Source organism: Oncorhynchus tshawytscha, linkage group LG01, assembly GCF_018296145.1.
Source record: "Oncorhynchus tshawytscha isolate Ot180627B linkage group LG01, Otsh_v2.0, whole genome shotgun sequence".
Taxonomy (NCBI): Eukaryota; Metazoa; Chordata; class Actinopteri; order Salmoniformes; family Salmonidae; genus Oncorhynchus; species Oncorhynchus tshawytscha.
Genome location: NC_056429.1, coordinates 24,049,782 through 24,072,997, shown reverse-complemented (window position 1 = coordinate 24,072,997; position 23,216 = coordinate 24,049,782). Strand labels below are relative to the sequence as shown.

The following is a 23,216-nucleotide window of genomic DNA, read 5'->3' as shown; positions in this document are numbered from 1 at the left end:
GGCAGCAGATAGATAGCATGAGACGATTGAGTGGACACAAACATGAGCGTGTCATTTCAGCTGGGAGTTGCATGTGAATGTCCATCTACAGCTGTGACTAATTACCCACGCTGCTCAGGGACTGGAGACTCAGTCCAAGTCCTCTCCCAGAGGCACCTCAGCATGTCAACAGCAACAACACCATACCATCTCACACAAAACATTGGAGAGCTGCAGGGCGTTTATGGGTGATTTGTCCACATCTGGCTATTCAACGGTTCTACGGTATGATTCAGTTGCTATGTAAGGGCGAGGCATGGGGTCAGTTATATTACTGTAATTAATGGTTAGATGCCTCTATGATAGGCATGGTACTGAACATTGATATCGTGTATTGACTACAGATGGGTAGAAAGAAACTGCCCTGTGGAGTAACGGAGAAGTATCCCACTGTCCATTTCAGTCAGCCTCACTCCTCTCTTAATTTGACAAATAGTAACCTTTTACTGCAGTGGGCTAAATCATGGTCACACAGAGTGTTTATTGGTAGTCTTAAACAGCCCACTTTGAAACAAAAGTATACACCTCACACACACAGTTATGGGCTTAAAAAAAGAAGACTCCTGTACCATGTCGGATATAGAGTTGAAATGTATTCAATTTTGAGTTTGCATCCAAATATTACACTTAATATACATCACAGAAGACTGAAACATAACAAAAACCGTTTGACATAGAAACACCGGCAATTCGGCTGTTGTTTTAAAATCATGTTGATTAACTATGATATTATGATAAATATGAATAACATACCACCCATGAGGCCACTAGAGGGCGATTTGGTCCTTTGACTGCAGAAAAGGGGTCTGGCTCTAATTTGCAATGTCCATCTACATCTGTACACTTGTCAATTTTACTGGATCTTAGCTCTATGAACAACTGCATCAGCAAAGCATAGGAGAAAAGAAATACATGAACTAACAGACAGCCATGACAACACAGATAATTGAAATGGTTTAGCAGTTTGTTATTTACTGTTTATCATGTAACTATCATGTAATCCTTTCAAATATTTGTTTTGCACATGTAACAATGGTAACCATTATATTTAATACCTGATTGGATAGATGGAAACAGCACTCAGCGAGTTGAACTTTGCCTGTTCATGTTTAATTGTCGTACAGTATTCTCAAGAGCACAGATTCTAAGGCGGAGCAAGAGAAGCTAATTTAATCACCACAAATCATCTCCACTGTTGTTCGGCTGACCCTCTACAAGCTTTAATACTCTTCTAACACCCACACGTATATCTCCTTCAACCATGACTTGATTAAGGTATAAATCATTATTTCTTCCAGGTGGACCTTGCCTCGCCTAGATCCTATCTTTGACTGAACTTGAGGCAATACAGGTCAGTTTTATAATGACTTCTCTTCACAACAATGGACACCTAACCAAAGAGAACACAACCTGATTTTATAAAATATTCTTTACCCTGTCTCTCACTCAGAATCTGAGAGCCCTGTTGACACGCCACTGTGTGCGTTAGCACCGTACAGTCAAGCGCAAACTCTCCCACCTTCAGGATCACACTCCCCACAGCTCTTTTCTCACCTCTCTACCCCAGTTCTCCCAATCGGAGGTCAGCAAAGTTAACAAGGGGTATGCTATGTATGGGGGGGCTTCGGCAAAAGCAAGCCTAAGAGCAGGGTGGAATTAAGATCAAATTAAATCACAGATCACAACATTCAAAACTTGACGACTTGGTTTGAAGCACTAAAAGTACAAAACCAGATACTTAATGCATTTCAACAGTATTTTCTCGTTTTTGTGACTTACAACACTGTTCAAGACATAAAACAAGCAGTTGCACTGGCAAAATGGAAGAAATGGAATAATAGAAGACATACAGAGAATAACATTAGTGTTCTTGCTGACAAAAGCACACTAATTATTACCCTGTATTTTTGACAATTGTAAGGAATGAGAATTGTTCTACTGACTTATATTAGCTATTGTGAAAGACAAAATAAGTTCAACAGATATGTGGAAAATGTTAGTTGGTCATGGTTGGAGGCAAAAATACTGAACGGATTCTGTATTTGGGCCTATTTGTTTTTATTATTGTTCATTGAGATACATTAAATATACTACCAAAAGTGGGTTATGTTTAATTCAGGGCCCTAGAGATTGTTTGTTGTCTTGAAGCTCATTTCCTGCAATTCTACATAGTGTAACATGACTCATGACATCTTTTGCGTAGGCTATTTAATTATAATTACATATTATACTTAATATAATATGGATAGGGAAAATAAAGCTTAGACTATTTTCACAAATGTTATTTCACTAACAAATATGTCAAATATGTCATTTAATCATGTTAGTTACAAATATTTTCAATTGATATCAACAGAGTCAGTCACACATTAGATAACTTCTGTAGGAATGAGAATTGGATGTTGATGAATGTGTCTATAAATTCCTGTTTGTCACGTGAACTAATTGAAATGGTGGTTGCCTAACTCAGAACAACAACAGAACAAGTCCTGTTGAGCTTCGTATGCTGTCTCATTTCCAAGTCGTATCTTTCATATAGCTGATGTTCCACTCGTACCGCGTACCACTTCCAAAGTATTATTTTTATTTTCTTTAGAAGGTCGTAACTCAGCCTCATAATGCCCTGGAGACAAATAAAAAATGTGCATCAGAGTCGCGTCTTTCTCGTGGAACGTACAGCTTGTTTCTATCCTAACGCGCCGTTATATATCGCTTTTTAAACTTTTTTCTCCCCAACAAGGCATACCCCCTCAATTTGAGCACTGCCTACACCCCTCTGTGCCATGCCACCCACCTGCTCACAAAACCCTACTTCATATTAATCTGATCAACTGGACTTAATAGCATTGATATATAAGCTTGGTGCTGAACAGTGCTGCACTGTGGTTGTTGCAGCTCTGCTGGAGGACAGTAGTAGTCTAGCTCTGACTGTGGTGACACTGCCCAGGGCTTGAGCCCCAGTGACAGACAGTGGGGTGATGCTCAACGAGGAGCATCCTCAGTTCCACACCATAAACACTGGATATCTCCCCCTGTCTCTCTCTATCCTTCCTTCTCTCCCTCCCAACGCCTCCGCCTCCTTTAGCACTACGTTACTGGCATGTCCCTCCATCAATACGCTACAGTGAACAGTTAGGGAGACAGGATGCTATCACTGTCACCATGGTTGGGAATTGCGTTCTTTTCAATTAGCATTTTGATTGCACGGGAATGAATAGCCCACACACAAACAATCAAATATTCACTTCCAAAAATTAATAATGCTTCCCACATTCAAGATGCTAATACAGAAGCTGGCAAATTCCCTTTATGATAGGGACAACATTTTAAAATCAGTATAATGCCATTTTAACATTTTATGAAACGTATTATTAACAGCATACAATAAGAGAACGTTTGATATGGATACGGGAATTTAGAGATCAGGGAAGACAGCCTCTTTGTGTATGCAGAAAGATAGGTTTAAAAAAGTTAGTCAGCCCTGCCATGTTGTTTTGGATGGATGGGAATTAAACTGAGTCCCTGGCAGGCACTGCCTCCAACCAGTTGAGGAACAGCCTGGGGGGGCAGTCACTCTGAGCCTTTTGTCAACAATGGACACACAAACAAACACATCCACCATGCAGAACAGACAAGCGCTACCAGAAGCATCAGAGGCAGAAGCAGAGGAGACACAGGCGAAAACCTGTCCAAGTGAAGGGAAATGTACACCAGTGCAGGCATGCGCATTACAGAGCCACTCACACACACACACACACACTCTATTTCTCTGATACACTACAAATTCACAAATGCAAGCTCACGACTGTAGTCCTACATTACATACACTGTCAAACATTACAAAAATAAAACCGACCAAAATGTGCACTATAATGCTTTGTATAGATACATAAATATACCAAGTATTATCTACTATTTACAATGCACAACATGATAAAGAGATTTAATGCAAGCAAAATATCACACTTAAAACCACACAATGTACTGTACATTTGCTGTGTGCAGGTAACATGAACAGTTATCTAAGACTTGTGCAAACCGATACCCATCGCCTTTTCCCAAAACTGGATGAACAACACCCCATTAACTGTTAGGGAAGGAAGGCACACTGAGTGAGGCATGGTGCTACTGCTACTGCTGCAGGCTGTCGGATGGATGCAAGGGCACAATGAGCGGCTGGCAGGCTGCAGCCTCCTTACCATTTTAAACCCATTCCACTCCATTTGTGAGCCGGCAGACGTTTTCTCTCCCCAGCGCCTGAGCAAATTTCCCCCTGACTTGGAGCTCTCTTTTTCTTTCTTTCTCTCTTAGTGGTGGTCAGACCGTAGGCGGCTCGTGAAATCAGGCATTCCCTTCTTCCAGAGACGCTGGGTGAGAATGCAAAAGGCTTCAGCGTGAGCTTTGGGCTGCAGTCCCCTCCCCTGTCTCCTCCTCATCTATGAGGTCAGAGCTCCCCTCTCTCTGGAAGGGTGTGCTGCAGCTTTCTCACTGGCTCCTGCGTCTGTCTGTCCAGCACTCTCCTCCACAAAGTTAACATCTTCACTCTGGCAACCTCGCCGATTCAAGGAGCGCTTGGCAATGAAAAGATTTTTGGTACAAAGAAAAGCTTTTTGATACCAGCAAAGCAATCACTGCTAAGATGCTAACCACAAAGCAATCAATCACTGCTAAGATCTTTGCTTGATTGAGTGCAAAGAGTGACTGTGCCAGTGGCGCAAGCAGGATTCCATTGAAGGCAGGACCAGAAAAAATGTAGGCGGGACAAAATTTGGGCACTCAAATCATCATTAGATGATCAAAAAAGCATAGCTTACCCTATATCCTACTGTAATTGACTGCACACAACAAACCATCTAACATGTGATTTCGCATTATTGATCAAATAGTCGTGTAGGCCTACGTAAATCCACAACTCTTGTATTTAACATGAAACTCACATAGACCTACACAAAATAAACCATTTTTGTATTTTATTTTATTAATAGAATATAAGACTAGAACATAATGCCCTAATATAACAGTAATGGTCACAATAGGCATCCACAGCCTATATAGACAAGAACATTGGTCACCAACCTGTCTTAGTCGAGATCACTTTATGAGTCCAAATGCATGCCGAGTGCAATTCTCTGCTGGGTGCGGAAGATCAAGTGCTCCTACAATATATTATGTGATATCAACTACAATATCCATAGAATATAGGGCCTAACTATAGTGAATGGGCGGGGAACACAGGGCAAAGTTCTACTTCCAATTCATCCAAAAAGGATGGGAAATAACTATTGTTTCATGCATTTTCCTATTTTCATATATATTAAGAGAGGTCTGTTTTTCTCAATGTAGTCCTACCCCTTATTATAAATAACTTTGAGTCCCTTACATTTCAAAACTCGAGTCTCAAGCTAGGCTACATGATAACACTGGCAATAGGTCTGTTGTTGTAGCCAATTACTTGTGAGGTACATTGGAGCTTAAATTGAAATAACTTGGTGTTGTTTTTTTCACTGGACTGATGGTGACGTCTCATCGGAGGGTGGGAGAGAGTGCGAGTCGAAGTGGAGAAGCATTTTTCATGATTTCTAAAAGTGTTGAATAAAAACAGTGTTGCAGTGCTGATCATTGTCTCTGAATGTACTGAAACTGTCTTTAAGGCCCTCGATTAGATCAGTGCAATTAATTGTATTTTATTTATTTTTATTTCACTTTTATTTAACCAGGTAGGCTAGTTGAGAACAAGTTCTCATTTACAACTGCGACCTGGCCAAGATAAAGCAAAGCAGTGCGACACAAACAACAACACAGAGTTACACATGGAAAAAACAAACATACAGTCAATAATACAATAGAGAAAGTCTATATATAATGTGTGCAAATGAGGTAGGATAAGGGGAGTGAGGTAATAAATAGTCCATAGTGGCGAAATTATTACAGTATGGCAAATTAAACACTGGGGTGATAGATGTGTAGAAGATGAGTGTGCAAGTAGCGGTACTGGGGTGCAAAGGAGCAAAATAAATCAAATAAATAACAATATGGTGATGAGGTAGTTGGATGGGCTATTTACAGATTGGCTATGTAAAGGTGCAGTGATCTGTGAAATCTCTTAAAGCTAGTGGGGAGATATGAGTCTCCAGCTTCAGTGATTTTTGCAGTTCGTTCCAGTCATTGGCAGCAGAGAACTGGAAGGAAAGGTGGCCGAAGGAGGAATTGGCTTTGGGGGTGACCAGTGAAATATACCTGCTGGAGCGCGTGCTGCGGGTGAGTGCTGCTATGGTGACCAGTGAGCTGAGATAAGGCGGGGCTTTACCTAGCAACGACTTATGAAGTGAGGGCCAGCCAACGAGAGCATACAAGTCACAGTGGTGGGTAGTGTATGGGGCTTTGGTGACTAAACAGATGGCACTATGATAGACTGCATCCAATTTGCTGAGTAGAGGGCTGGAGGCTATTTTGTAAATGACATCGCCGAAGTCAAGAGTCGGTAGGATATTCCGTTTTACTTGGGTATGTTTGGCAGCATGAGTGAAGGATGCTTTGTTGCGAAAAAGTAAGCAGATTCTAGATTTAATTTTGGATTGGAGATGCTTAATGTGAGTCTGGAAGGAGAGTTTACAGTCTAACCATACACCTAGGTATTTGTAGCTGTCCACATATTCTAAGTCAGAACCGTCCAGAGTAGTGATGCTGGACGGGCGGGCAGGTGTGGGCAGCGATCGGATGAAGAGCATGCATTTAGTTTTGCTTGTATTTAAGAGCAGTTGGAAGCCACAGAAGGAGAGTTGTATGGCATTGAAGCTCGTCTGGAGGTTAGTTAACACAGTGTCCAAAGAAGGGACAGAAGTATACAGAATGGTGTCATCTGCGTAGAGGTGGATCAGAGAATTACCAGCAGAAAGCAGCAATGACTGATATAGAGGGGGACTGGTGGCCCTGGACTGGTGGCAAATGCTCCAACATCCTCTTCTATACACGGTCTCTTGAGATTTTTTTTACAGAGCTTTGTTTGGCCATTACGTTTTTGCTAGCCAAGCTGGCTAGTCTGTCTTAGCTAGCTAACGGTGAGTAGCCTACACACTGTAGCCTAGCCTACACAGTGATAGCTATTATTGTCAATATACACACAGTTTAATAGGTACAGCACTTCATTCACAAAAATGGTTTGCTCCTACACCCGCGGCTTGCTATATAAAGCAGGCAGACAGGCATTCGAGGCATTGAGTTACTGTTCGATTGAATGTTAGAATGGGCAAAACAAGGGGCCTCCCGAGTGGCGCTGTGTCACTAGAGATCCTGGTTCGAGTCCAGGTTCTGTCGCAGCCAGCCGCGACTGGGAGACCCATGGGGCGGCGCACATTTGGCCCAGCGTCGTCCGGGTTATGCAAGGGTTTGGCCGGCAGGGATGTTCTTGTCCCATCATGCACTAGTGACTCCTGTGGCGGGCCGGTTGCAATGCGTGCTGACACGGTCGCCGGGTGTACGGTGTTTCCTCCAACACATTGGTGCGGCTGGTTTTTACCTCCTCCTACCTACTGCTTGCTATGAATTCTATCTGATGTTGTATGCATGTTCAGGCCAGTGTTTGACTTGGACTGAAATATACTGAACAAAAATATAAACACAACATGCAACAATTTCAACAATTTTACTGAGTTACAGTTCATATAAGGAAATCAGTCAATTGAAATAAATAAATTAGGCCCAAATCTATGTGTTTCACATGACTGGGCAGGGGTGCAGCCATGGGAGGGCCTGGGAGGGCATAGGCTCACCCACTTGGGAGCCAGGACCTGCCAATCAGAATGAGTTTTTCCCCACAAAAGGGCTTATGGACAGAAATACTCCTCAGTTTCATTAGCTGTCTGGGTGGCTGGTCTCAGACGATCCTGCAGGTGAAGAAGTCGGATGTGGAGGACATAGGCTGGCGTGGTTACAAGTGGTCTGAGGTTGTGAGGCCGGTTGGACGTAAGGCCGAATTCTCTCAAAACAATGTTGGAGGCATCTTATGGTAAAGAAATTAACATTCCATTTTCTGGCGACAGCTCTGGTGGACAATCCTGCAGTCAGCATGCTAATTGCACGCTCCCTCAAAACTTGAGACATCTGTGGTATTGTGTTCTGTGGCAAAACTCAAAACTGTGTGGCAAAACTCAAAACATTTTAGAGGGGTTTTTTATTGTCCCCAGCACAAGGTGTAATGTAATGTAATGTGTAATGAACAGGCTGTTAAATCAGCTTCTTGATAAGTCACACCTGTCAGGTAGATAGTTTATCTTGGCAAAGGAGAAATGCTCACTAACAGGGATGTAAACAAATTTGTGCACAACATTTGAGAGAAATACACTTTTGTGCATATGGAACATTTCTGGGATCTTTTATTTCAGCTGATGAAACATGGGACCAACACTTTACATGTTGCATTTATATTTCTGTTCAGTATAGATGCCGTTACTCATTTTAGGTGAAGGTACCATTTATATTTAGGTGCAGGAGCTGCTCAATTCTTTTGAGCTAATATTCTATAGGAGGTGCAGGAACTTAAGCAGAAGAACATTTGAGGTGCCGGGACTCAGTTCCTGCCCAAGTCAAGTACTGTGATTAGGTAAAACTACAAATGATGTCCTGCTGGGAACACTGACAAGTATATTGATATTTTTTGTTGCTCAATCTGATTGGGTGGGCCTGCCTCCCCAGTGGGTGGGCCAGCGCTCCACACAGGCCCACCCATGCCTATGCCCCTGGATTCTACCCTCAGGCACTACAGGATGCCTGAACAGCACTATGTATATAAATGTGCTATTACTGCATGCATGTTAAAGCCTGCAAATATACACAAGTTATATACATTGATTGATACATGCTCATATTTGTTGCATGTATCTTGCTTATTCAAATTCATTTTGCAGTTCACCAACATAATCACAAAATCACCCACACACGTTTACTAATTACTAAGCTGGGCTTGGCTTATCAGACACAGGCTACTGATATGAAATACTCACATCAAAAATGTACATTTCACACACAGATGTACCGACGCACGGACACACACACCTGCAGGAGCATCACGACTATGAACAACAAAGCGCCAAAAAATGGGACAGCTCGCTACGGATTAAAACGCAAACCGAAGTTTATCACCTGGCTAGAAGCTACTGCTGCGGAGGTGTCACAAAGCAGTTTATAAAATGTAGACGACTAATAACCTAAGCTAGACAGAGCCTATAAGACAGATGCGCTTAGCATAGGCTAAATGGTTCCCTACTCACCATGACCATTCTTGTTTAGGGTTGAGCAGGATAAAGCGAAAGGGGAGATGCAGGTGCTTAGTCTTCCTGTGGTTAAATAAAATCGGTTGCTATCAAGAGTCGATCCTCGTGCGGGGAGCGCGTGGTCCCAAGGACAATCGGGTAAGATAAGGCGCGTGTGACTGGATGAATGAGCTTGTCGCGTGTCGGAGGCTGAGAGCCGTGGGTGGAAATCTCGTTGTTTCTCTTCGGGATCGTCGGAGGAAATAAACGGTCACAAAAAAAGAAAACTAAAAAACTAAAAGGATAAGTCTTCACTGAAACGAAACAGCTAGTGTAAGCAGCTATTTTTCCTACAACCGATTTATGGGTTATTCAGTCAGTCGGGTGTAGAATCTCATTGGCTGCGATAGAGCAAGGAAGGGGTGGTGCGCTAGTGGATGAGAGTGTTGGAGGAGGGCTAGAGCGAGAAAGGAACGACGGGGGGCGATGCTACCAACGTAAGGTGCGATTGATATTGTGCACTACAGCATCGACAGCGAAGACAAATATTATTGACAACTGTAACATAGAGCAAGATAACCAATAACCGACTCGCACTACTACATACGGTGTGACAAGGTATTGTAGTCTACATGGATGGAGACATACCACCATCATCATTGTGTAGAGAAGTAGCTTAATTGTTCCTCTTCGTGACATTGCGCATTAATCTCTCTGCCCTTTTGATGTTGGTGATGATGTTCATCACCCATCTCTCCACTCTACCCCGCACCCTCTTGTCTTTTCTGTGAGCTTCAATCACCTGTGCTCCCCTTCACAGCTGCACGCAAGCATCATAAATAATTAACACGAGGCCCGTCATCTCCATCCTCCGACAAAACCCAATTTCAGCGCTGTGGTTGTAGAGCTCTGGTGGGGGGGTCTTTTGTACCTGTATAGGAAGAGATGCATAGCATCCCATACCTATACGCCTACTACTGCAGTCCTCTCAATTGTACCCTGCGCAAGCTAAGGCATGCCACATCTCATAAACATCAGTAATGCCAGCTGACCTACAATGCTGCCTTTGTCTCCATAAATGCATTTGATTTTTGCCTTCAACACAGAGAGGTGTGATTCGAAGAATGCAATAATTCAAAACAATTGTTAGGATCTTTCACAATGTTAAAATAACAATGCATCTTTCATACAGTATTTTAGATGCAATAACAGTGCATATTTTACAGTATCTCATATACCTTATATATTTTGAAACCTAGCAGCCACATACCCTTGGGGCAAGTCTGTTTTGATTAGAATAGCTTTGGGTATGAGAGAGCAGCAGTGACCAGAGAGGCCATAACATATGAAGCAGATATACACTAGCTGGCCCCAGACTCACAGAGACAAGGAGAGCAAGCACCTGTGACAAGGAGAGCGAGCACCTGCATACTCTAATTTACTTAGTTGTCATGACACAATATATTCCTCTTTGCTTTATGGTTGTTTTGTTACAGCATGTGCCTAGCAGCAGTAAGCCTATTTTATCCATTGTTCAACACTGCGTCATTACAGTACATTGTTTTATTCCAGACATCAGAGACAGAGAGACATATAGCTGGTCCTCTCGTTCACATGCTGGTTTTTATTCAATTAGGAGGAGACTCTCATGGCAGGCAGACTAACTTGAGTAAGTCCATTAACCTCCAGCTGAACGAGCACTGATAGGAAGTCCCACAGTGCTCTTGACAGCCTACAAAACACTGCAGCACTGTTAAACTAATCCATCATTTGCCCCAAACATTTTCAGGAGTTTTTTTGGTGTGGACGTTGGCTCGGAATGACTCAGCTGTTAATTTCTCAATATGTAAAGTGGGCCTATAGTACGGATTGTAACAATGTATGTATTTTTTTAATGAATGCATGCTTTACATTCAGTGCAGTACATCTGCAAGGTATATGTTTGGACTGTATTTCTATTTGTACATGTACAGTAGCATAATGGCAATGAGAAGAGACCCGTGCATTGGTCAGCTTTCACAGGGCACAGAATTTGCCCACAGTTGCATGCATTGAATAAAAAAAGCAAGAGACTGAGTTTTGAAGCTCTCCAATCTCTCCACTACACCTCTGGCCCCTCCACCTCACTGAGTATTAAAGCCATGCACAGCAATGTGCTTGAAATACTAATGAGCGTTAAAGCCACGGCTAAAGCATCGCCAACCTCAATTAGGAATCAACAGGACATGGGTGTTTCCCGAATGGATGTGTTTGCTGGATTTATATTAATAATGTGTGGTATCTTCCTCCACCCCTTACTGCCAGGGACAACAACAGATACCAACTGCCTTTTGTTTGGGGTGCGTTCTGGTACAACGCTTCTTAGTCTAGAAACCTGCAATGAATACCAGACCTGTTTTTTCTATCACTTTTATTATTCTGACTTGACCTTTTTTGAATTCATTGCATTCTGTGCAAGCTTGGGAAATAATTCTCTGCTTCACTGACTTTAATATTCTCTCCGGGTACCATGTTTTTATTACCAGCTTTTAATTCTTGGCTGTAAATAATAGAACGTAACACAGATGAATAACAATCGTTTTTCTTTTTGAGTGCAGTCAACTTTAACTATTGGATTAATAGGTACGCAGTTAAGGAGAGTTCCAGGAAGCAGAAGATTCTTATCTATGGGCAACATCCTCAATTACTTCAATAGAGTTTCCTTAATGGGATTTCATTTGAGCAATCCATATCTTCTTCTGTACTTGCTTTCTTTTACCAAATTGTTTTCCTACATTCTTTTAACAAATAGAAAGTGATGAAAGTGAATGGGGTCTTAAAGCAGTGTTACATGTGGCTCTCTCCTGCCTTGTGTTGTCAGATGGGGAGGTTGGCTGCCTGCTGGGAGATTTCAGATCTAGTCACTGGAGTTGCTGGGCAGGAAGGTTTGCCTCTGTGTGCTTTGGCTCTCCGTACACACTGTGTGTGTTTTGGGAGATTTTGTGAAATATTGCATAAAAATAATTTGGAATTTAGCTTTAGCCTTATACGGGCTAATGTATTTTGACTAAAGACTATGATAGCTATATTAATGAAAGTTTTTTGTATATTTCTTAACTTTTTCAAGTGAAAATCTTTACTGGCTCTAACCCAGGAGGATTGCCAACGATGCAGTCAGCAATGTAAAGCCCATATCATTGATTGTCTCTGTCTGGATAGGTCCTGACACTCTCTCACCCACCCTCCTGAAGTTCCTATGACCTGACGCACTGATTGCTGTAGCCCCAATTATAGAGCCCCACCGGCATGGCTCCTGCCTCTGCTGAAAGCCTGCTACCAGAATCTGACACCAGAATCTGGCTAATTGTCATGGCCTGCGCCTGCTCTCTTGTGCCCTCCCTACTCATCCCAAACCCCTCCCTCTCAAAAGCGCTCCACGGATTAACATCCAGTGAATGTTTTTTTCTGCTGATGAAAATTGAGACCCGTCCTTAATGCTGACTTGAATTTCAACTAAGAATTTTAAGGATTTCCACTGCTGACTGTACACATACACACTGTGTGGGTGATCTCTCTCTCTCGAACTGTCTCTCGCTCTGTGTCTTTCTCTCTCACGCACACACACACACACACACGCAAATACACAATTTGATATTACACTTAGATGTAACAACATTGTAAGATAATATCTATTCTGTATGTAGCTAGTATGAAACTAGATATGCAGCAGACAGTTATAGAATCAACTTAATCTAAGTCAGAGCAATCTAACTGTTAGACACAGTGTATTCGCACCCTTTTCTTGTTTCACTCTGAATAATCACAAGTTTATTTAAAGGTAGCAAAGTGTTGGTGTCACCTGAAATGTGTGAAGTGTGTAAAAAACTGTTAACATTTTAAGAAGTTTTAATTTGTCACGCTCAATAAATATACATGTAATCTTCTGTGAACATGTATTTTGAATAAACACAATATGGATTTTTCAGATTTTGTTGCATTCATCCATGGACTCATCTGCCAGTATTTTACTCCGTGCCATATTTGAAATTTCACTGATTAATATATTTTTTATTAATATATGTATTAAGTTATCTGAAATTCCCTTTGATTTTACAGAACAATAAAAAAGTTATCTGTCTTTAAATGGTAACTTTCACAATATGGTTTGTTTTAATGACCACCAGACAACCAGGTCAGTGAAAGGTCAACGGCCATTGATTAGCATGTCACACAGGGCCTGTAGTTGGATCATTTTAGCTTTGTTAACAGGAGGCCTCGCCTCTCCCAGCTCACCTCTGTATTTCCTATTAGGGTCACTAACCGGATTGGAAGTGTCATCCCCTGCTTGCCTTTATAGCCCATTCGTGCCTGATCTGGCAGAGAAAGCGAGACCTCCAAAAAATGATGTTCATCATGCACTTTCCGTGGCACTGAGCCTATCATGGAAAAATCCCAGTACAGTATGTCCCTGACTCCCTCATAAACAAACAGACTATTTTTTATGACACCCAGGTTTGTCTTCTCAGGAGCTTATTTGGAGGAGCTTATTTGGCTCTCTTTGATTTGCCCTTGAACAATCCATTTACTTCCTGTATCGAAGTTTTGGCAGCATCTGGCCATGCAACTCAGATTGATCATCATCACTTCTCTGGCTTAAGTCTATTCTCCACCCATAACAATCAACAAATTGGTGTCAGACCTTTTGTCTTGATACAGAGTGACAAACTCAGCATTGCTTACTCCGAGACATCAGGCTTCAATTACAAATCTGCATTTAGCTGAGGACAGCAGTAGTTGTCCCTCGGGACTGGCTTCTGTTGTCTTTGATGTTTAAGATGACTGACAAGCATTCTGCCAAATCCTTACTCAGCTCCTTAAACTGCAGGAGAAACATTTCTCCTGTAAATACCTATCTTTCCATGTCATTGGAAATGAATCACGGCCATTTCAACTCATGCTCATGTCACCACCTAAGAGAAACTTCTCAACAAGACATTAATTCTTCATGGCGACTTCAGGACAAGGCTGTGCTATATTTGTCACAGGCGTTTGTCATTCCCTTGAACTCAAATCCATTTCATATAGATGGAGCAATTGAGAAGTGGCATGGCTTATCTAACTGCGTAAGCTATTCCTGTCTATGGAACAGAATGTGACAGGAGAAAACCACATACTGTATGTATGGAGAGATGGCCACCTTTATCACAAAACGCAGTATTAAGACAGTTATTACAATTCAATAGCGGTAAATACTGAACCCAGCAAGGGAGCCTACATCTGAAGTATAATTAAACAAATACCATGGTAGAATAAGCATATGTACATATAACTACCTTTGTTTGCGAGCAAGGATTGAGGCCCCCATAACCTTTAACAGAAATGAGAGAGCTGTAAAATTGCACAGAGGGGTTTCCATGGTTGACATGTATTCTGGCACGGAGGGTTTCAGTCACAGCAGGAGATTTTGGATTACAGTCCATTTGGATTACAGAGGTGTTGCCACTTGATAAATGACATTCAAAAGCAACAATACTTTGCCTGCTCCCCTTGTCATTACCAGTGTTGCCCCTCGTCGCTATTGGCGTCTGTGTTGCCACTATGAGTGGTGAGTGCTGCCATGGTGGTGTAGTGGTTGGCTGTGGGGCGGCCTGCTCTGTGTTTGATCCCAGTCGAGGTACCTCCACGCTCTGAGGGTGACCGCTGCGGTCCATCTGGCTGGGGCTTTAATCAGCACCTCCCCTCAGAGAGGGGATGTATTCTCCTGCCTGGCCCCATCCCTTCGCTGTGCTGCCAGCCTGCCTCAGAGCACTAGAGCCCTCCTAACATGCTAACCCTGAACATTTCATCTTTCTAAATGTCACTTCATGGTTTACTGCTCCTTCTTAAGATGCTAGTAGGAAAGTGAGTGCACAATGCTACTCTGTCATATTTTAGTTTAACAGCATATATGCTTGGCGAATAGCTTTATCTCATGTGTGTCGTATTAGCTGTTTATTTTTGTTGATCAATGTAACATTTTCTGTTTAGGTAGGCATAGACTTATGCTTGATAAAAGGCAATGCATTAATAAAGTATGTTGTGTTTCTTCCTGCCCTTGACCACTGTAGCTACAAAAAGGAATGAACTCAGTGTTCTGTGTTCCGTCCATCTCTCTTTTTTTACCCCCTCCACCTGCACCCTCAGGAGGAAATAGAACGAGATTGGGAGAGTAAAGAAATCAAGAATGGAGAGAGCAGCAAAGAAGGATACCTTAAGGAATAATTACCATACATAAATATGCTTTTCTCCTGCTTTAAAATGGGTTATTTTAGTCTTGTCACTGATGTCCTAGCCATCTAAACCTGAATGCTGCTGTTAGAAAGGATTCATTATTAATGGCTTGGAAAACTACTGGGGATGATGCTTTCCCAGGGCTGTGAAGAGAACCGCTATGTCTCTAAGGAAGTATTGCCTGGCCTCGCAGGTTTTCCTCAGTAATGCACTCATGTCAGGCACGTATCATTTATTCATGACAACAGCCGTCACTTTTACAGCTCCCAAACAATTAGTAGATCAATAAAAGGCATCGGCTAAGAAACTACAAATTCTGGAAAACAGTGTTGTTCGTCAAGATGTCACGATTCGGCCACAGCCTGTCGCTCAAGTGTTGGCCACATTTGTCACTTCCTACCAAAACGCAGTAAGCTGTGAGCTAAAGCACTCTCTAATCTCTTCTTTTAAGATGGCGGTCCGATGCTGATGGCTCTCGAATAGCAGGTGCAGCCATTTGACCTCCCTTTTTTAATGTCATATTTTTTTATGCGTCACAATGTGCAATTTGAATATAATTATTTATATATATATAGATGATCTTGACTGTAGCATAATGGTCATTGTTATTGTTATTTTGTTATTGTTATTTTGAGCATAGTCAGCTAAGAGAGATTACAATAGAACTACACTGGTTAGTGGGGGTAATGCCCCCTTTGTAATGTCTGGAACTGAGTGTATTGAAACAGTTGACTGAAAATGGCATAAAACTGTGACTGTTTTCTTCAATGCCCTTTCACCGTTCCACTCTAATTAACAGTAACATTCATGGCTGTATGTACACAAACAAGAGTAAACCTCGCTCTCAGGCAATAAAGACACGACATAGTTCCGTTTTTTTCCTCCAACATGATTCCTTTTCTAATTACTCTGTTATAAGCCGTGAAATAACTGTGATTGGATATAAACCAATGGCCACAGTAAGCATACAGTATATAAATGTGTCTCTTAAATTAAATTCCGGTTTAATCAACACAATAGAAGTGCTCTTTGCGGTTGCAAGAGGAAAAAGCACTTGTTAAACGCTCTTACATAACGGGCAAAAAGTCATGGTTTTCAAGCTATCATCACAATTGTATGTACATTCTTTTGTGTTTTCTCTGCAGTCGTTTCTTGGCACTGCTGTCTTCAAACGAAAGCTTTTATTTCTACTACAAAGCTTTCACTGTCCACCAATTACACTGTTCAGATGTTCATTTTCCGCAGCAACACAATCACATGCAACTCTCAGTCGATAAATAGACCCCTGTCACATATACACACAGAGCAACGTGAGTGGCTTCTCCTCGGAAACCTTGCCATTTGCCTCTCTATGGGTGAAATCACAGGCTGTTACTTCCAGGTCGGGGTACGTGTATCCAGAAAGCTGACCCTTAGCTGGGTGTAAGCTTCAGGTCTTTCTTTTGGGTGGCTATGTTTTATGGATCACAACCACCTCCCCTCGTACAGTGCTTTCAGAAGGTATTCATACCCCTTGACATATTCCACATTTTGCTGTGTTATAGCCTGAATTCAAAAAGGATTAAATATGTTTTTTTTTCTAACACATCTACACACAATAACTCATAATGACAAAGTGGAAACATGTTTTTTGACATTTTTGAAAATGTATTGAAAATGAAATAGTATTCACACCCCTGAGTCAATACGTGTTAGAGTCATCCTTGGCAGCGATTACAGCTGTGAGTCTTTCTGAGTAAATCTCTAATAGCTTTGCACACCTGGATTGTATAATATTTGCACATTATTATTTTTAAATTCTTGAAACTGTCAAGGTGCTAGACAGCCTTTTTCAAGTCTTGCCGTAGATGTTCAAGCCAATTTAAGTCAGAACTGTAACTAGGCAACTCAGGAACATTCAATGTCATCTTAGTAAGCAACTCCAGTGTATATTTGGCCTTGTGTTTTAGGTTATTATGCTGCTGAAAGGTGAATTAGTCTTCCAGTGTCTGTTGGAAAACAGACTGAACCAGTTTTTCCTCTAGGATTTTGCCTGTGCTTAGCTCTCTTCCATTTATTTTTATCCTAAAAATAACTCCCTAGTCCTTGCCGATGACAAGCATACCCATAACATGATGCAGCCACCACCATGCTTGAAAATATGAAGAGTGGTACTCAGTGATGTGTTGGATTTCCTCAAAGGGGTATTCAGGTGCTCTTCTTTGCGAGGCATTGGAAAAACTCCCTGGGGTTTGTGGTTGAATCTGTGTTTGAAATTCAATGCTCGACTGAGGGACCTTACAGATAATTGTATGTGTGGGGTACAGAGATGAGGTCATTCAAAAATCATGTTAAACACCATTTGTCATAACAAAGGGGTTGAATTCTTCTTGATTCAAGACATTTCATATTTGTATTTTTAAAACATTTGTAAAAATAAAAATAATAAACATAATTGCACTTTGACATTATAGGGTATTGTGTGTAGGTCAGAGAGGCTGTAACACAACAAAATGTGGAAAAAGTCAAGGGGTGTGAATAGTTTTTGAAGGCACTGTACTGTATATCCTTCTGGTACTTCAGCACCATGGACAGCAACATTGCTAGCATGTTAGCTAATGTGATCACTTTGCAGATACAAGATACATAATAGGGTGGCTTGGTATGCAATGAAAGAGAGAGCAAGAGAGAGAGAGAGAGAGAGAGAGAGAGAGAGAGCCACCTGTCCTCTGCGGAGCACACAGAGTCATGGCCGGCCCTGCCTCTTCTCTTCTCCTCTGGCTTAGGGAAGCTCTTTGCCTGGCTGGAGACACCTGCTCCACTCAGCAGTGACGGCTCCCAGCGGGACTCTGGCTCAGCTGCTGCTCACCAGGCCCCCCCATGCAGCACTGGCCCCCTCTTAGTGTGACACTGCCAGCCTGCCCTCCTGGCCCTGCCTTCCATGCAGGCACACACAATGCAGTAGCTACCACACCCATCTCAGAAATGAGAGAATCATGCAGGGTGGCTGAGAAACTAGCCTATGAATTGTAACCCACAACAGACAATCACACCTTTTGATGTGTGATATCTGAAATTAATTGTTATATGATGTCACTGACTTGACATGGTCAGGGTAATTGGCATTCATTGGATCTTTACTGGGTTCTTTACAAGAAGCTGACAGAGCATATCCTATGCCACACAGGCCACCCAACAGCTATTGTTTTTTATGGGCGTAATTAGGATGTAGTAAGCAAGTAACTACTCAGGTAGCACAGTATCTTCCCCTCAACATATTCTCTAACACCCTTTTTGTGGACATACACTACAATAATCTATGATAAGAGCTTCTACAGCCTATATGTATTTAACAGTTGTACTGCAGTGTGAGATGGGCTGTTCTCTTGCAGCTGTGTGCAGGTGACCGCAGATTGACCTGCATGATAAATAGCACTTTTGTGTGCCATCCTCCAAAAACTGATGATTGAGCAAGGTTCTGGTACCTCATGTGTCTTGGCTCATTCTTACTCATACTGATGTTTTCAAAGTTCAATGATTCATGGTGGTATTTGCATGTTATGAATTGGGATATCTTAGATCACTTCACTGAATATTGGTCCAAATCCACCGTTCAACAAATCCAGGTTACTTCATCATTTCATTCTTCATAGATAGTAAATCCTAAAATGATGCTCCTGTCAGTTAATCAATATCAATCTATGGCCTTTGTATCCAAGATATGATTTTGTGTCGCAGTTAGGCTGGTGATTCTACCTCCTTGGCACAGTGCGCTGCCTCTCTCAGAGATGATACGTGCCTATCTTTATACTGCACCTGTTTGTGCGTCAGCAAAGGCAGAGTTGTTGAGCATAAATGAACTAATTTCCCGGGGTAGATTATCCAGAGACACACTGCAATCAGGGAAGGAGGAAGTGATGGAAGCGGCAGATGGAAAGAGCTAATCATTGTTGTGCAATAGAGATGACCCTTACAATTTCGGGGGTGTCAATATGCCATTGCCAATGCTTCTGATTGTTGTGATGATGCATCAAATGAGTTTGAAGTAAAATCTAACCTTTCTTTGTTGAACCGAAGAATGGAGTTACCAAACAAAGCACAGCATTCTAAGAAAAACAACAGCTGTGTGATGACAGTAATCACAGGCTCGCAACAGCATTCAGAGCAGAACAGACACTAGGTTCTGATAGAGAACTCAATAGATGTTGTTCGACATCCTTTCAAACACACTGTTCTCTAGGTCCCGTGCAGCCTGACAAATGGCGGCCTGGACTCCAGGGACATTGTTCAAGACTGCAGCCATTTAGCTAAGGATGTATCTTGTTCAACCAAGTGATGTATTTTGCTTCAACACTTTGCTATACTGGATTCCCTTTAAATATACTTGAAGGTGTTCAGTATCATACCAGTAAAATAATATATATTTTTATTATGGCTTTTGATTTAAGATAGATCATCATTTCAATTTTGTCAATCCTACTACTGTTGTGATAATATCATACTGTAGCACAGTAGTGGTACCATAGCCATACAGTGGTATCATGCAGCTCTCACACCGTACACATCTCAGACATCTAGGACTCAACATTTTGGTCTCTAGTATTATAATAGTATACCTCACATCCACCAAAGGTATAAAATAATCCTGCTCTCCAACAGCAAAGCCTCAACATTCTTCCAGCACTTGTATCTAATGTATGCAAATGATCTAGCTGTGCTTAATGAAGGTGCCATTAATCATTGTAACGATGGTCTGTTTTAACCAGGGTAATCACAATCCCAGTCACGCCTCATATATTCTGACTTACATACAACTAATATAGTCACATTTATTTTAACAGGAAGTAGAATAGTATTTGTGGGTTTTCAGGGTCACATAGAAACAGGGTGATAAAACATTTTCCCCGGTTGGTGCGCATTCCAATCATAGCTTTAGACTGGTCTGCATAATCATTATCAGATATAATGAAAATGCATACAAACATCCACATCAAGTTCTTTAGCTCACCCAAACACTAAATGCTTTTTTATGTGTTGCAATTAAAAGGCTTGAAAGAGTTGATTTAATAACTTGCCATAACCTCTCACTACCCATTATTACAATCTACTATTCAATTTTAATTTCAGCAGAAATTAAGGCACTGTGTGGTACTATTATTATGTGAGAGAGAAATTACAGCATCAAGCTACTTGTCATCTGCAATTTAAGTATATTTCCTCTGTAGTACAACACTAGGATTCTTCACAGGCAGCTAGTGAGCATGACTGTGTAGCCTATGCGAGAATAGTCTGTATGAGTGAATAAGACGGTTCTGCCAGGTGAATAAGAACATTAAGTCTTTATAGATGACCAAACATTTCCTCTGCAATCGTGTACAGTCAACAGAAGACCTCAATGCTGTCAGCATTACAACAATTTCTGAAATATTCTGGAAAGCTCTAGGGTGGGAAGCTGAGCCTGTTTGAAGGGAAGCCGAATGAGAGCCCATCACAGATTAGACACCCACAGTTTCATGTCAATGTAATGCAGTTTTTCTCATGCCTCTCTTCCCCTTGAACTACACTCTTCATTAGAAACAGCACATACTGTAGACTCAAGTTCTAACAATGAGGAGGAAGACTTGAATAAATTATCTCAAAGATAATGTCCCTAATGGTTTAACTTCAGGTTGACTTAGTTGCCTGCTTTACATAATGGCCATCAAGAACAACTATCTGCATTACATAATGAAATCAGATCAGTATCCTGTCTAAACAAATCTCTTATGTAAAAAGTGAAACAAATAAACTACACTATATCCATACTTCTAAATGCTCTCCAGACAGAGCATCAGGTATTAATGGTAACATTCATATCTTACAGTATTTCATCATTGTGGCAAGGTTTCAGTGTATTGCAGTAGCCCTGTATTTCTCAGTTGCCGCACATCACATCTTCCAGTTACGAGTGTCAAGATGGTAAATGTACCCAACCCCACACTTTTCAAAGAAAAACTATTACCTGACGCCATATTACATACTACTTTCCATATTCTAATTTACTTTCTGTTTCAGATTAAAATGTAGTTTAAAAAGACATTGTTTATAAATATTGAGGTAACATTATTTCCATGCACATACAACACATAAGCCATAAGCACACACACACACACACGTACAAAATGCACATAAAGATGCAGGCATTGGCAAACTATGCATGCAGTGAGCCTGCTACACTGAATTCATACACACTTCACATGCACTCTGCCGCTCTTACTCCCAAGATAACGGACTGATTGACAGAGGGTTAAGGCAGAGTAGGCGGTTGTAATTGAACACACATAAGCATGTTAATAGCTGCTAATACAATTCCTGGGGATACAGTCATCTTCCTAAACTGATCTATTATTTACTGCTCTCTCTCTCTCTTTCGCTCTCTTTCGCTCTCTCTCTCTATCATTTTTTCTCCTGTTTGTGTTTTAAGAGATGGAGATATTTCTGTCTATCCTCTTACCAAAAGTGACCTGGACCCCATCTGGGTGGATGGGAGATCCCTGGGAAATAGCGGCGAGAGCCTCTCAGGGACGGAGCCGTCAGCAGTGGCTAGTCCCGAGAGCTGGGGGTACCTCACCATCATCTTGAGATGCTGCTCACAGAGTGCACGCTCACACACAGATAGAGAGAGCGGGAGAGGGAGAAGAAGGAAGAACAGAAACAGGAAAGTAGGAAGGACAGAAACAGAATGGCAAAGGACAGCGGGAGTGAGGGGGAGAGAGGAAGAGGAGGCAGAGGGCAATCACAGTACACTATACACTCACACAATCACACACACACAGACATGCAGACACACAGGCACCAACCACACGCTCACACACATACGCACACACACACATGATGGGCGATTCCTCAAGCAAGCTTAGCAATGATAGCCACCTTGCTTTGGGGAAATTAGGGGAAATAAAACAGTTGTCACATCAATCAGCCAGCCGCCTAGCCTTCCATTTGTTACTGCAAGCAAGAATGAGTGAGAAGCGTTGTGATCCTTTTTCTACTAGCATCCATCGAGCTTGGCTAATACGCTAAGCTCTGGTCATTAATCAACCCTGTGTCTTTACACTTTACACAGAAATGCACACACACAATAATACACAAGACAGAATGGTAGGCAGCACATACACTGGGGAGGTGAGAAAAAACGAAGCCAATTTTTCTTTACCTCATTGCTCAACAAAGCAGCGTTGAGTGTTCGGCTGATTTCGAACATCTTGTAGTCAATGCTTTTTCTTGTCCTTTTCTTATTTTCTAAGGGTTCCCCTTCAGTGATTTTCTCCCTCTTTCTACTGGAAATGAGAGTCAGTCCCAGGAAAAAAGAAAGAAAAAATTAATCAATTAAAAAATGAGAAAAAATCCTCTATAATTTCTTTTGTGTCAGATTTTTGTCCCCTTTTCCCCCTGCTTTGGTACACCTCTGGTGGATGTGGAGCTTGTGCCCAGGGTCTCGGCACACAACTGAAGAGTCAATTTTTTTTTATCTCCCCAGAGTCAGCACATTAAAACAAGCAGTCGGGCTGGCGGGCTTGTTCCCTTATCTGTCCCCCGCACACTCGCTCACACAATGCGCTCCGATCCTCACACTGCTCTCTGGCAGATTAGCTTGTCCCAAAACATAGCTCTTGGTTTAAACTCCCTCTCTGTCTCTCTTTCTCTCTCTCTCTCTCTCTC

The 23,216-nt window shown here is 41.8% G+C and overlaps 1 protein-coding gene across 7 annotated transcripts in view; it reads right to left on the bottom strand.

Moving 5' to 3' along the window:
* The window catches only part of LOC112246858 (ELAV-like protein 4), an 89,885-nt gene extending 66,669 nt beyond the window's left edge, over window positions 1-23,216 (bottom strand). For 2 of the 7 annotated variants that reach the window (XM_024415616.2, XM_024415688.2), the window contains exons 1-2: window positions 22,711-23,216; window positions 22,009-22,140 (exon numbers count right to left, since the gene is read on the bottom strand). In XM_024415616.2, coding sequence (XP_024271384.1) covers window positions 22,009-22,140; window positions 22,711-22,758 — 180 coding nt within the window. In that variant the 5' untranslated portion in view covers window positions 22,759-23,216. Of the gene's footprint in view, window positions 1-4,238; window positions 4,397-9,305; window positions 9,688-22,008; window positions 22,141-22,710 lie in introns of those variants that run through there. The other 5 variants (XM_024415474.2, XM_024415546.2, XM_024415762.2 and 2 more) reach the window with 4 other exon arrangements.